Below are 15,804 nucleotides of genomic sequence, written 5' to 3'. Positions count from 1 at the left end.
GTCGTGGCAGCCACATTTCTGGGAAGGCTGCCCATCCCTGGTTCCCCAAACCTCTTGTTGATATCAGGCAATGCCTGGCCTGCCCTGGGGTTCTGCTGATTTCGAGTCTTTGGATTGAATTATTGCTGGTTTGGTATGATGCTGACTTCCTTCATTACGTCCTGCATCTCCCAAGAGACATCCAGATGTTATTCATCCTTCACTCTCCTTTGAAAGCATCACAGTAAAAAATTATTTCATTTTCTCAGCCGCCTTTCTTGTTATTGTTAGTAATTCAGTGCAACATTTCTTAGAGGCTGTTTCATCTCCTTCCCCAATATTTCTTTATGCCTTTTAATTATTTCTTACCTTAAAAATTATTTCACAGCCTTTAATATTTAATAATTCATGCTGTCATCAAAGAGGCAACTTTAGTTTCTTGATCGTTCAGATTTCTGTGGGCGTTGATCCTGGATCACAAAATGATGCTGGAATTGGAGACCCATCCACAAGTTGAGGTCGTACACCTAGGGATAGGCTCACCAATGGAAACAGTCCCGTTGGCTTATTTCTGTTCTTCAGAGAAAGAAGCATAATCATAAACCTCATGTTCTTATGTTATAGGGACCTTTTCATGACGTTGAGGTAGAAGGGAACTCGCATAGCCAAGGTGTAAGTTTCCCATGTTGTTACGTGTACACTGTGCGTGTGCTAAAGCGCGCTCTCTGCATTCCTGTGCACCTCCCGAGAGTTCGGAGGCGGCAGCATAAGGTAGTGTATCACCGTCAGTCGCTCCATCAGTATTTATTATTATCTCATGAGAGAAACTCCACAAACACTGCTGAGGATGCAGAGGCGTCAGTGCAGCTCATGTCTCAGGCACCTGTGCGTTTCCTGTAACGTGGCCTGAGGCTCAGCACTGGGAGGGAGCTGCTGGGTGAAAGACGGAGTGGCCGCGAATGTCGGGTGCTGAGAGGCACCGGCTGTTGGCACACAAAGAGAAAAACATGTGGAAGACCCTCCAGCATAACCCTTTTGCCCCTATTAAACAGCGGGGGCAGCCTATGGTATCGATTTAGGGAATGACCGATTTTCAAAGAATAAAGTCAAGTCAGCCAGTAATTATTGGACGGGCCACAGCGGTGGGTTAGCTATAACTCCCGGGCCTGGCTGACGTCCGATACTTTACAGGCCCGTAATCAGAGCCTGCCGGGATGTACGAGGGGGATCGCAGATCGCTTGGCTCCTAACCTGTCTCCTGTCTCCTGGCTCGGATGCGGCGCGTCACCGTGTCCTCTTTCTCCGTTTCAGCACGCTCTCCTGGCGCTGAAGTTCATCCTTGCCTTTGCCATCCCTGATAAACCACGGCACATCCAGACGAAACTGGCCAGGTTGGAATTTGAGTCCTTGGAGGCACTGAAGCAGCAGGTAAGGGCAGCTGTCCTGAAAATAAATGTTTTTCTTTAGCAAAGGCCAGGCAGGAGACACAATTCAGGGGACTCGCTCTCAGCATGTCCTTCAGCCTCGATCTGACCAATTTGATAAATACAGAAGACTGCATTTAGGACGGCACAGCAAAACCCAAGTCCTAGCAATGCGAGCGACAAATGGGTTTAATGAACTAAATAAACTAAGCAAAACAAAAATATTCCAGCAATGCTCCGTAGACTAGAGCCAGCACTCAGCAAAGGGAGGGATTTCCAAGAATCGCCCCGGACCGCTCCCCCCAGTTTCTACGTCTGCGCCTCCAGAAACACGGAGCAAGAAGTGAGTGAGCAGAATCCCGAGGAGCTTGCAGAGGGCCACCCAGGAAGTGTGGGCAGGAACAGCAAAAACGCCAAAAAGTAGAGACCTCTTCCCAGGACTTCCACGTTTTATAGGGACCCAAGAAATGAGAGAGAGAGAGAGGGAGACCGAGCCACGCTGGAGTTGCCCAGCCTCCCTCAGGGCAGCGGTCACGGCCGTGGTTCGAGCAATTCCCTGACTTCCCTGCTGCCCCTTTCAGATCCCAGGCACGTCCTTCACATACTTCCTCCTCCCTCTTTCTTTTTAGAAAAAAAATTTAAACATCAGGTGGAATCTTCAGAGTGAAATTTATTTTCACATAATATGTATTTTACACTTAAAGCTTGAGGCCACGAATCAAGTGGGGAGACCGAGATGCCAGCGAGGCTAGTGGCACTGCTTGTAAATTCCTCAGTAAACGTGGGTCGAGGCCGGCGAAGGCCAGGACCAGGACGGGGACAGGCCTGCAGCCTTTCACTGGGCACCCTTCAGTATTTAAAGCATCGATTCAGCTCCCCTTTAAAGGTGAGGCTGGGACTGCAGGTGCGGGGCTAAGTACATGCCCCGGGAGGCTGGGCAGAGCACAGCCCTGCAGCCGCCCTCCTTCCGCCTGGGGGCCCGTGGGCGCAAACAGCTGGGCACCCAGGGCCCCTGCGGTTCTCAGGCAGGCCCCAGGCCACCCCACCCGCGCTGTGGGTCCCTTATTCCACGTAGCTCTGAGGCGGTGTGGTGAGTGCGGGAGTGAGCGGGGAGAGGTACTGAGAGCAGTTCTTTTTTCGCTGTCAGATAGGAAACCGCTGCGTTCCTGAAGATATAAGCAAATTAGATGCGCCTAAGGTGAGAGGCAGGCTGGGCGAAATAAAACTGTTTGCTTCACAAAGGGCATTTTCAAATGATCGGGCCTCAGCTGGGGAGACCTTTCCCAAGAACTCTAGACAGTAGATGTCATCCCAGGGATGCCCTTTTATTTCTTTTCAAATTGATTTATTCAGTGCTCAGTAATTTTAAGCTCCAATTAAAAATAGAAAGGAGTCGGACCGGACGGCCTCTAGCACAAGGACACAGCTTGCTGGGTGCAGTCACCTTGGGAACTGGCCTCTGGGCACCCAGCCCTCACGGGGAACCAGAGCCGCACCCAGAAGCAGAGCTGGGTCCAAAGGGAGGCTTTGAGAAAGATAACAGTCTAGGAAATCAGTTGAAAGGACCAGATAAGGACTTTAGAAGATACCCCAGTGCTAATTATAGCCCGGGGCCTCACATCTGATGTGGGACCCTTGACTGGGCAGGCCTCGGGCCAGCCAGTGTTAGCTAATGTCTTTGTTTTCTAGGGTTAAGTGTATTTAAACCTATTCCAACAGTTCCCAAGAGCCTCTGAACTTTTCTTTCCCTGCATTTGTGCTCTGAGTATGGTAGGTAAATACTCATTTTTAGTGGAAAGTTGGAAGTGTCACACATAGAATGAGGGTGTGAGATGTTTGACTGTTGAACATGGAATTGCATGTGGATCTGTCTGCATGTCCTTCCGAGTAAAACGAGTGAAACGATGCAGTGAGATGAAGAAGTGGCTTCCCAGAAAGCCCGGGGTGGCAGGGTGGAGCCTCGGTCCTTGGGGAGGAGCTGGTCCCTTTCCCAGGACCCAGGCCAGGTCCCAGCCTAGGAAGCTCCAGGTGAAAGGAAACCAGAGTTTAGTGTCTTGGGAGTTTGGTGGCCCTCTGAGGTGATCTGTCACCTTTTCCTGTGTCAGGTGGTTTGTCTCACCACTCTGTGCAGCTTCAGGGTGAATGACTTGACCTGTCTGTGTCATAGTTTCCCCAACACTGAAATGAACCCAAAAAAAGTGGTTGAGTGTGGCTGGAGGGAGACAGCGTGCATAGGACACAGTGGGAAGCAGTGTGGTGGGGGGAGATGGGGATGGGATGGGGATGGGATGGAGGGGGAGGACCACCTCATGCTTGGGCGCCCTGCATCACTGGGCGAACCAGGAAGGAATTCTGGGATAAAATGGTACCATAAAACCAGATTAGATGGCAAGTCACAGTTCCTCCTTTGTGGCAGCCCCACCTGTTCTGACTGGCACTCAGCTGGGCAGTAATAATAACGGAGGGTAGCAACAGCTGGCACCAGTGGGCACGTGCGCTGGGCACTGCTCTAAGCCTTCTGCATTAACCCTGACTCCTCAGGACGGGTCTTGGGGTGTATTTATCTCCAACTCACAAATGCTCACTTTCTTCAAAGGCAACTCATGCTGTAACGGATACTGGCTCCCGGCACCTCTTGAGCCCCTCTCCCGTCATTCCTTCTTCTTCCTGTTGGGTCCAGTGGGGTTGCACTGCTCATAGATTCCCCAGCACCCTGCTACCCAGAGACTCTGCCATCAGCTTCACAGACCCACCCACCTCCTGGGGGAGCCTTCCCTTCACCATGTGACCTAGGGACCTGCTGCCCATTTCTGTGCGTCTATCTCACTGCGTTTGGTCAGGTGATGCCACTCCTGCGTCCCCTCACCCAGCACAGGGAGTTAATCACACTGAATTTGTTGACACATACCTAGTTGAGAAGCTAATGTATTAAGTAAATAACAAATGATGTCTTTGGACAAAAAAAGAGAAATCTTAAAATAGGTGCTCTGGCAAAAATGGAAACAGTTAGGTCATAGGCCTTTCTGGGATCCCTGGGACAGATCACTACTCTGAGGAGGGGCATGTGAGCACTTTACAGGGCACCATACCCAGCCTTGTTAAAGCTCAAATCCCATTTTCCAAAGGATTGACTGTGGTTGACATTAGTAACAAGGGTGGCTCCCAAAAGACTGTAAAATTATCCCAAATCAAGCCAGATAGAATTCTAAAGTAGTTCATTTTGCACAAATTCAGACCTGGGAACAATCCTTCCCTTACATTGATGGGTGGACTTTCCCCAGAATGCTCTGCACCCACTAGAGAGAAAAGTCTTCAAAGTGCACAGAGGCACCCAGACATTAAAATAAGATGCTTCACTGGGCTCTAGGAAGCTCTGACCATCTTGTCTTCGCTAGTGAATTTCTATATATAAGTTGCTACTTATCTAATCCCCTGGTTTTCTAAGAAAAATTGAAAATGTGTGTATCTCAACTATTCTCCCCGATGTAAGAAATGTGGCCAAATCCGACTCAAATTTACTTTTACCTGTAGAGACCGCGGACTAGGCTATGAAATAGGACCACACTTAGCATCTCCCTGGTCACCGTATGACTGGATCAGGAACAGTATGGCAGGGGGATGGAAGCACAGATCCACTCCCCACAGAAGGGCCCAGGGGGGCTGTGCTGTAGAGGAGACGCCCATGCTCTGGACCCTGTTCACATGTGTCCTTAAAATGTGTCTGTTTGTAAAGAAAAAATTCTCCCTGTGATAAATTCTAGAGATTTCAGAATGCTTAAAACTACATATTTTAAAAGAAAAAAAAGATATATTTTGGTAAGATATTAAAAGTTCTAAGAGTCCCAGTCTCAGGTTCTGTTCTAGATTAATAATTCCATTGTTTTGAGATTAATAATTCCTTTGCCTTGAGATTAATAATTCCATTGTCTTGAGGATCAACAGGTATAGGTCTTCCTTTTCCAGGTAAATGCCTGGACAGTTATATGCATCTATTTACTTGTTGTTTTTACCAAATTGCTAGGATATTGAAGACTGTATTGCTGGTTTCATCAAGGTCAAAGGTATTTGTCTGTGACCACCAGACTAGAAGCTCTCTAGGGACAGGATTACTCCAGACTTGGAATTTGTATTTGCTGAATGAATGAGTCAGTAATTAAATGAACATCACTAGGGTCAGAGCCCCATTCTTTTGTGCCTTTTTCTATTACTAAATTCTAGTCCTTGACTTTGAAATTTTCCTCTGTGTGTCATATTTGGGATTCAGGAAATCATTATTGAGCACTAACCATGTCAGGAAGCCACAGACTTTATTTTTAACTTTTGTTTTTAATTACTAGTAAATTGTTAAAATAGCAAATCTTTTATTTAAGGTAATAAGCAGTATTATTTTCCATTGATTTCCAATGCGACAGAACCTCAGATATGATTGAATATTATGTCGTGCAATGAATGTCAACCTAAGAGATTGGGATGGAAATATAGTGATCGATAGACTAAGAAATTTAGACTTTAAAGTAAGTCCTTAAGAACAGGACATTTAGTGATTTGCCTCTGTCTCCTGAGAATGGAATGCAGAAAATAAGAGATGTTTGGATTTAAGGACTTTTTGAAATACTACCTAATTAAAGGAAAATCATCACTTTGCACTAATAATGGCCCTAAGAACACAGTGAGTCATACTGAATTCATAGGTGAAGCAGAATTAAAACACAGATATTAAATTCAGCAACAAATACTGAGTACATCCTGTGAGCAAAGCAAAAATATATAAATTATCAGAAATTCCCTGCATTATGTTTGTCAAATGTTAGAGTTGAAAAACTCTTGGTCCTGTTCCAAACCTGGATTTGATAGATTAAGGGAAGGGTCCCTAGCTGTGGTTGCTTCCAAGGTGGTCCCCAGTGTCCCTGCCTCCTGGTACCTACACCCTGTGGAGTGGCACTCAGTAGGTTCTAAAACAGTGAGCTTACCTTCTCTTTAAAATCCCTTTGGAACTGGAAATCAGCCAGAAAGGGTTTTAATTGACAATACAAACAACGGGTTGGTTGCTGGGTGCCTGAAGGGGGTGTTTGAGCACCTTGTCTGTGGCCCGTTGCATCGAGTGCATGGACTCGCCTCCCGGTGTGGTAGGTGAGTTGGGTTCAGAGAACAGGCCTGGATTGTCCTGCTCCTCTAGTTCCCCCGGGAACGGTGAGGCGAGATTTCGTGTTGGATGTTAGGCATCTCATACTTCCCGTGGATGTCCTTGGTGGTGCCACTTACAAATGAGATAAAATGCTGGGAACAGGTGAAGAAAGTGCTGGGGGCCAGAGGGCAGAAGACCAGGCCCGATATAATGCCCTTGGATTTGAAATTCAGTTCAAAAGTACATCATCTTCTGTTTCCCTTTTCCTTTCAAAAATCTGTTTAATGTCTCCTATCCTCAGCTCCTGGCTGGGAGGAAATGAATTTTCCCCTCAGACATTTTTGTTTTATTTATGTATTTTTTATTGGTGGCTGTCCTTTTAAAGTCTATGAGGCAGTTACTGTCTGCCAGGGAACTGTGTTATCAGGGCTCTAACTTTCAATTCTTGCCCCTCCACCCCCCAAAAAAAAACAATTTGGAAAAAAAAATCTCTTATTTGTTGTTTGGAAAAAGAAATGGATCTCCAGCTTGTCTTCACTCCTTCGCTCAAGTTGCCTCAAGCAGTGTTTGTGTGGGTAGGTTGCAGGCTGTTTTGTTTGAGTTGTCTTGGAAAAAAAAATGATAGGCATATTTTTAATTTGCACGTCTGGTTTTAGTCACAGGCATGAGGGAAGATGATCTGCCAAATGTCTGGGAAACGTAGCTCCAACCCCCTCTCCTTGCTCATGTGATAGATACTGTTTTGATTGGAGACAGAGTAAATCCAGATTGCTTTTTTGGACTTCTTGGACTAATGGGTTCACTTATTTTTAATGTATGTTGTAGAAAGCCATTTCCAAAGACATCAGTCTGGGTTATTTAAATTTTGTTCAGGATAGCTGTGCACAAATCATTTCTGTGAAAATGATGTGTGATTAAACAATTACAGTCGGAGGAACTCGCTAAGGAATTGTCGTTTTTCTTCACACTCTGTACCAAAACATTGGCCTTGGATGGAGCAGTTTGGTTCTCTAAGGACATATAATGTGCCCGGAGCAGGAGGGGGGTTTGCACACCTTGGGTGTTAAGGGAATTGCTTTTGGAGTCAGGTATATGCGTCTCAGGAATCCCAGCTTCACCGTTACTAAGTAACCCTGGACAAGTTACCAAACCACTCTGGGCCTCAGTTTCTTCCTCTGTAAAGTGGGCACAATGATAGGAACAAACACAGCATGAACAAGTAGAGTCAGGCCCAGGCTGGCAGCTCTAAGTCTGTGGCTTTTCCACCATTTTCTACCGTAGAGCAGATGGGTGTAAATAACAGAATTCTCAGCTGAGTGCAACCAAGAACTTCTTGACCGTTAGGAGGTCATTTTAATATCCCATCCTTGGAAGTGGCTGGTTTTCATGCTCTGTCCTTGGAGATCTTACAGAAGAGAAGTAACTGCTTTGGAGCTTTCCTTGCTTTCTGGCAATGAGTGCTCTCAGATTCCTCCTTCCTGATAGTCCTTAAAAATAGTTGCTGTCCAGCTGTATTTTAACCAAGACCAGGTCATCTTGAAATGCTAACCAACCAAAACTAATTTGGATTTAAAATGAACTTCAGAAATGAAGAGTTGTGTCTGGTCACTGGGTGGTGGCCTTCCTTCAGCCATTGTCAGTAGCCAGAAGACCACCAGGAGCCTTGGCCATTGTATCCAGCTGCCTCCTTTCCCACATTCTCTTAAAACCAACTACATCAGCACTGGCCACCATGGTAAAGCTCCGAGTCCCCCACCCCCCTCAGGCTCCCCCAGGTTCCCTTTCAGACTGTGTGGACTTGGTTAGAGGTGGTTTAGTGGTGAGGGTTGGAATCCTTATGGGAGGGCAGGGTGGGTTTGATACTCATTTATATTTGGCTGTACGACCTGGTTGTTTTTCCATCCTTAGCTTTAGGAATCTTATTTAAGCCATCAGGTGTCCCTTGTGACAGTCCAGATACCCCTGCTATTTGGACTTACTAAAAATGCATCCATCCATCCACCTTCCCTTCCTGGTACTCGGGCTTATTCTGTCGACAGACCCAGGATGCTCACATCAAACAGCTTACCTGTAGAGAGAAAAAAAATTCTTGTGAGTTCATGACATCTTAGCATAGTTGCAGTCTCAGGAAGAAATGGCTGCTAAGCACATAGCTAATCCCCTTGAAACTAATTTTTCTGAGAAACAGTAACTCCAAATGCAGTTGTGTCTGAGCCTTAAAATGCAGACCGAGGCGTCTTTAGATGGTCCTCCATTAGACTCGAGACCATCTGCTTGTTTGCAGCCACAGGATAAATTTTCCACTGTTCTGAGCGCCATGACGGTGGCACCACTCCAGAGAGAGAGGCGGCCAAGTGGGAGCCCTGTGGAAGCCCTGCCAGCCTGCTCTGCGAGGCTCTTCAAGTTCATTTCCACTGATTTGATTAAAGAACAAAGAGCCAAAGAAAAATAGTGTCTTTTCACAACTGAGCTCCACTCCTCTAATACCCTCGTGGGCTTCCAGGGGATTAGATCTCCCTCAGTCTGCCTTCTTCGAGCAGCTGTCTGCATCCGCGGAGACACTCGGAGAGGTCAGGCAGCTGTAAGACCCTTGTCAACATCAGTGTGATCTGCTTCGGGAGGGATGTAAACAGAACAGGAGGCCAGTCTCTCCTACAGGAAAATTACTGGACAGAAAGGTGACCATTAAGTTTGGCACGGCAGAGGGCTGTGCCTCCCTCTGATCCTTAAGGCCATCAGTTCTGAGTCAGCATTGTGGCCACACTGTATTTATGCCTGTCCGGTTTCCCACCTCCCTATGGCATCGCTACATTTAAGTGTAACAGCGAATCAAAGCGCTCCCCAAGGGACCTTAACCAACACTAGGAGTTTATGGGTCTGAGGCCCGGGTTCCAGTCTGACCCCTGGCAGGGAGCAGTCGTGGCAACGTGGGCAGGTCTCCAGCCCTCTGCTTGTGTGCTCGTCACTAAACCGAGGTCTCAGACCCGGCGATCCCCGAGTTGCCTACGTTGCTACAGGGCAGCTCTTCTTGTGGAGACTCGAGGGCACACTGCTGGGTGGGCAGACCCACCGGCCCCTCCCCCAGTGCTCGCACAGCAGCCACGTGATCAGCTGGCCCCGCTGGAAAAATGCCAGTGTCCCATCGCCTGGAGAGAACTGGGGATGTCGTACGCGGAAGTCGGTGTTCACCTCGGCTTTGTTGCTGTAGAGTTATGGGCTGATTTGAGCTTGTAAAAGGGTACAGCACGGCTCTGTGGGTAACCAGGGGTGGAAGGAAGCCGTGTGCTTAGGGAAGGCCTGTCTTTAGGGGCCTTCTGCATCCCTTGGCTGTCATGAATTGGGTGTCACGTGATCCATCAGGTAAGCCCTCGCCGTCATTAATAACTGGTATTCCTGTGCCTCAGTTCTCCAGGTATTAATAACTTATCAGCGTAGCAGTGTGACTGTTGGTTGAAATTAGTAGACAGGTGGTGATGGCTCCCGTTGGCCTCTAAGCCTTCGGTATTGACTCATCACAGCATCGAAAACTGCCTCTGAGAGTGTGGCGCTGGCCCGTTTAACTGAGGCCCCGAGATGTGTGAGCTGAATGTGGTGAGCGATGCATCTGCATGGCACATGCCCTGAGGTCGCCGTCGCGTTTCTGGGAGGCGAAGGCTCTGACTCGCTGGACCGCGCAGCCTGCCCAGGATGCGGCCTCCGCAGCCCCCGGGAGCAGCCCTGCTGTCGCCTGTGCCCGGGCTACAGGCCCGGGGCGGGGTGCTGGAGCGTGGCCCTGAGCGGTTGCCGCGGCAGATGGGATCCTTTCGGCCCCCCGAGCTGCGTTCCTGCGCGGGGAACGCGCGTGTTCGGCGCAGCAACAGCCTGCGCTTAGCTGCTCTCCCGTGATGGCTGCTTCACTGCGATGGCTCCCTCTCCCTCCTTTCCCACAGCGTGCTTTCCAGAGCCCTCACGCAATTCTTTCTCAACTACTGTGCCTCTTCAGGTGAGAGGGGCATCGCTCTTCCCTTCAGGCCCAAAGGAGGTAATCGCCTTTGGCAGAGCAGCTGGTGAAAATAGAGCAATAGCAAAATCCCTCGCCTGTGTCATATAATGTGACCAGCATGGGAGTGGCATCCCACATTCTATCCATTAGAAGCAAGTCCCAGCTTCCACTCATGCTCAAGGGGAAGGGATTGCCCAAGGATGGATGCCAGGGGATGGGAATCATGGAGGGGGAGGGGGCAGGCATGGATACCAGGGATGGGAATCATTGGTTCGGGGGAGGCATGGATACCAGGGGATGGGAATCATTGTTGGGGGGGACAGGCACTCGGTGAATGTTTATTAAGTTGAAAGATTCTGTGATGGGCCAGTTGTTTGGAATGCTCTTTTGTAGTTGGGTGATCATTTGTAGTGAGTTCACAGGTGAGCTGACAAGTCCTATGTAGATCTGAGTGCGGCTCATACAGAACATCACTGTGTGGTTTACCCTGGGCTCGGAATATGATCAGGGGCGTGCAGTACAGGAAAATGCTCCTTCCCATCCCCGGGGCATGGGTACTCCCAGCAGCTCCATGCCACCCACTCCAGCCCTGTGTGGTGACCGGCCACACCTGCCTCTCCCTCTCCCACAGCTGTCACAGGCCCAGAGCAGCCTGCCAGGGGAAGGCTAGGGAGCAGGAGATACTAGTACTTGTCTTATTTATCACACCTGTTACACTGATCCCGAACGCTTTTACATGTATGGGAAGGACTCCATTCTCTAATTAGAACAAAAAGCTATCATGTAGAATCATCACAATTTCAATTCATTAATTTTTCCAACCTGAGAATAGTCCGGGGATGTTGTAACCGTCCATTCTGCCTGAAACAGATTGGACCATGAAACTGCTGGTCAGTGAAATGATTGAACAAATTAAAAATGTGTGTAAACAGCCAGATCAAAATTAACGGGAGTCTAGCAGCAAAGGCAGGAGCTCATTAACAACAAAAGGGGAGAGACTTGAACTGTATTTGTGGTGTATTTTTGTGTTTGCTTAACCCTCCCTTAAAAAAAAAAAAAAGTGTCTTTACTCAGAGCGATTTAATGGCAGAACGTTGGCCTATACGGGAACCTGAAATTTTAGAATTTTTTATTGTTTTTTGAAATGGAACTCATCCTCCTCGGGATCGTGAATGACTACAGATGCTGGGAATGCATGTGTGATGACACTGGTTCCTGGTGCTTCACCCTGGCAGCTCCTTCGTAAATGCTGAGGCCAGCCTGTCTTACTGGGGGCGGGGGGGACAAATACCATGTAAACTAAAAAACGTATGCAGGACCAAGATTATAGATACTTTTAGGACAAAACAGAATCTTTCAATATTGTCTTTAAAAACCTAGTACTGCGAAGTCCTTGACTAGATGTGGAAACACATACACATGGGCACAGATAGAGGCAGACTCGAGACCACCATGAAAGATGGAGGGAAAGAAAAGTTCTTTGTGAAACCATCAGACTTGACTTGTGGTTGACAGCATCCCTGCTCCCCACCTGGCCGTGCCCAGCTCCTCACACAGAGCCTGGAGCCGGAGCTGTGCTCGTAGATGTCACGTGTCACAGGCGGGAATGAAACCGCAGAGGCCCGGACTTTCCCAGCCTCCCAGGCAGCCAGTTCGCTCCATGCAGCATCACCAGCTGGCCTGGGCACCTGGCCAGTGCTGCTCTGTCTCTGGGGACGACTAAGTGGACATTCTGTGGGAAAGAGAGTCCACACGTCCCCAACACTTATTACCACCTAGTAGGACTTCCGAGCTCAGACATACTCCATTTACTCCTGCCTCTTCCAAGAAACATATTTTTTTTAAAAGGAAAAATATAAAAGCATAAATCCATTAAAAATGTTGGAAAACAAGAAAGCGTCCCGCCCGTATAAAGGTTGAGAAATTTCTGTAAAATGGAAAAAGTAGAAAAGGTGACAGAGAAGTGGAGATGCTGCAGCCCCTTGGGACCTAGTCTGGAGGGGGAGTGGCCCCAAGAGGAGGGCTTTCCTGCGAGGAAGGGACCAGGCCAGCACCTGGCAGCTCATGGGAGGGACTGCACTTCCTGAAGGGGGAACACCGGCGTGGGGGCTTCTGAAGAGCCTTGGACTGGGAGGGATCTCCAGGTTACTCTGGACTTCCCAGGAGGGGTCACAGGGAAAGGTCGTGGTGCCAGGGATGGAAGATGCTGACCCGCACACCTGGGGCTCTTGTTGTGGCTCCTCATGGGGCGGCAGATCCACCTGGCTGCTACCTAAAGCAAAGCAGGCTCCTTGGTATATGCCGTCTGCTTACATGGAGCCCACACACAGGTGGAGACAGATGGGACAAGGAGAGATGAAGCCCCTGGAAGCTGCCCATTCTTGTCACCTGGTCCTTTCCCAGGTGTGAGTAGACCACCAGGGATCACCTGGCCCTTCTTTTAAAAATGTGGAGAAACCAGCTAGGAACATAAGATATTTGTAGAAAACTGATAGCATAAGAGACAGACACCAGGATGCTACTGATTTTTAAAATATATATATCTTTAATGATTTCAGAGAGGAAGGGAGAGGGAGAGAGAGAGAGAAACATCAATGATGAGAGTCATTGACCGGCTGCCCCCTGCACGCCCCCTGCTGGGAATCGAGCCCGCAACCCCGGCATGTGCCCTGACCGGGAATTGAACGGAGGCCTCCTGGATCCTAGGTCGATGCTCAATCGCTGAGCCTCGCCAGGCTGGGTGCATTACTGATTTTTGACAAAGGCACAGAGACAGTGAGGGGGGATAGTCTTCTCAACAAATGGTGCTGGAACAATCAGACATCCATACACACAAAAAATAAAATGTGGACCCACACCTCACTCCAAAGTGACTCCTACACCTAAACATAACCCAAAACTGCAAGTCTCCTAGAAAAACAACACATGGCATTAAATCTCTGACTTGTATTAGGCAAGGTTTCTTAGATACAACTCTTAAAGCATAATTTTAAAAGAACAAATGGATACAGGGCACTTCATCAACATTAACATGCTTTTCAAAGTCTGTCATGTGTAGAGTGAGAAAGCTGGAAGGCAGGCAGGAGAACCTGCTAGATGGTTGCCCGTGGGGCCTCTGCACCACAGAGTACCGTCCCTGGGTGTTCAGCTGCCCCACCCACACCCTAGCACACCCCCCTTTCCACTGGGTAGGAGCAAAAGAGTGGCAAAACCACAGTTTCCCGAGATTTAAAAAAACCTGGTTTTAGGAGAAGCTGCACAAAGTGTGGCAGTTGAAGGTGTTGGGAAGGACGGAGGTTTAGAGCCAAGTAGCCTGTGTTCATGTCCTAAGACAGCTTAGGAGCTGTAGGCATGTGACCCAACCTTGTGCAGGTCAGCTGCTGTACCTGCAAAGTGGGAGACACCTGAGAGTGAGGGAAGGGACGCCAGTGCCCCAGGCGCCAGCACCGGGGCCTTCTGCTCGCCTGGCGGCTTCGCTCCCGTGCGCTGGTTTCCGTCATCAGCGTGGGCAGCGAGCCCGTCAAACGCGAACACATGCGAGTGTAAGGGGCTTTTGTAATTGTTTTCTATAAATTCCAGCTGCTTTTCTTGCTAGAGAAGGCCCAGGCTCTGACGTTTTAGGGGGGATTAAGCATTTCTGTGCGGGGTGGAAAAAAACCCAAGAAGGAAGCCAGGGAAACAAATGTCCTGGAAAGGCTCAGAGGCAGGTGGTGAGAGCGGAAGAATTCGACACCAGGGGAAGGAAAAACGTGGAGCTACTGGTCATGTGTTTACGACACGAGGGTTCCCATCGAGGGCTAATCTGGACTTGTCGGGGAAGCTGGACAAGAAGGAAAAAACCGTAGGTCACAGGAAGCCTGCTCCTGACCATGGGGCCACTGTGCCTGGGTGGGACGGGGGACCCCAGCACCCAGCCTGCACCACTTGGCACCTGTTCCTAAGATGTGAGAGCAAATCTGCCAACACTCATCAGCCCCACCAGTCACCCTGAATGTCCCCTGACTCATGAAAATGAAGCCTGGTAGAAAAACGGTTATAATACCCCATGAGTGCTCATACCTGTCCCTCCCCGGGAGTGTTTCTCCACTAGCTGGGTCCCTAGGCTTGTGCATAGACAGGATAATTAGGGGTTGGTGGGGGTGGAGATGACAAGCTCTGTTGCCCTACACTGCAAAGGGCAGATGAGGGGGGAAGAGCTGGAAACAGGAGGGGAGCGTGAGGTGTGACTGAGCAGGGAGCAGGGGAAGAGGGGGGCGCCTGAGGTCAGCCACCTCCTGGGGCTGAGATGGGCCACAGGGAGCTCCGTTCACAGGAGGTAGCTCAGGTTGTTTCTCTCCTGATGTGGGAGCGCAAGAGGGAGACCTGGTGGTGGTTCGTGTTGGGGGCCCAGGCTTTGTAACTGAGAGAAAGGGAAGTCAGGAGCTGCTGGAACATCAGAGAGCATGCTTCAGGATTCTAAGCGAGGCTTCAGACGTTGGCTTGTAACAACCGGTAGAAGGTACCGCGATACGCAGGAGAATGAACTTGTCAGAAAATGGGCCAGCGTAATCAAGAGAACTTTATAATTCATGGGAGGAAAACACATGCCCAGACCAAACCTTCAGACTGAGGATTCTAAACAGCAGAAATGACATATTTAGTTGAAAAGGTTCCCAGTATCTTACAGGAGAGCCTGAGTGATGAGGTTTAGGAACTTCACAGCCTGGGTAGTTCTGGGTCGTTCCCGTGGAAAGAATAAAAGTATTAAGTGAACTTGAAGTGCAGCATGACAGTCAGTCCCTAAGCAGACCCGCCCAGGTTTGGGGAATCTGCCCAGTGACACCATTAAGGAGCCAGGTAGGCTTCTTCTATTTTCCCAGCCAGCCGTTTTCAGTGGGTTGGCATTTCATCATGGTCACAAGTTGGAGAGGAGGAAGGTGGCTTCTCTTCAGAGTCTCTATATTAGGGAGAAAATCCTTGCCCCAAAGTCCGCCAGCAGATTTCCTGCAAGCCCCACTGGCCAGGATTTCATCACTAGCTCAGCCCAGCTACTGGGGACACTGGGAAGGTACCTGGCGTTCGTGACTGCTCTAGGGGACGATGGTCTTACAGGAGGGAGGAAGTAGAGCCCAGGAAGGGGGGCACTGAGTAGAAATGGAAGGGAACGCATCTGTGCTGATAGGTTACCGTTTGCAATAAGCTCTGAGTGTCAGAAAAATGCACCTCCAATGGGACAGGCCTGAAATGAAGATGAAGATAAGAGATGGAAAGGTGGCGAAGGTCAAACGGAGGGTTAACACTTAGTCAGAATAAAC

The 15,804-nt window shown here is 49.0% G+C and overlaps 1 protein-coding gene across 5 annotated transcripts in view; it reads left to right on the top strand.

The window, feature by feature from the left end:
* The window catches only part of ANO10 (anoctamin 10), a 94,281-nt gene that overhangs the window by 70,596 nt on the left and 7,881 nt on the right, over positions 1 to 15,804 (top strand). For all 5 annotated transcript variants that reach the window (XM_081160505.1, XM_081160504.1, XM_081160502.1 and 2 more), the window contains one exon: positions 1,291 to 1,407. In XM_081160505.1, the coding sequence (XP_081016631.1) occupies positions 1,291 to 1,407 (117 nt within the window). The remainder of the gene's footprint in view (positions 1 to 1,290; positions 1,408 to 15,804) is intronic.

The sequence above is a fragment of the Miniopterus schreibersii genome (assembly GCF_964146895.1).
Source record: "Miniopterus schreibersii genome assembly, chromosome: 15".
Lineage (NCBI taxonomy): Eukaryota > Metazoa > Chordata > Mammalia > Chiroptera > Miniopteridae > Miniopterus > Miniopterus schreibersii.
The sequence above is the reverse complement of the archived record's forward strand: the minus strand, read 5'-3'. Positions and strand labels throughout refer to the sequence as shown.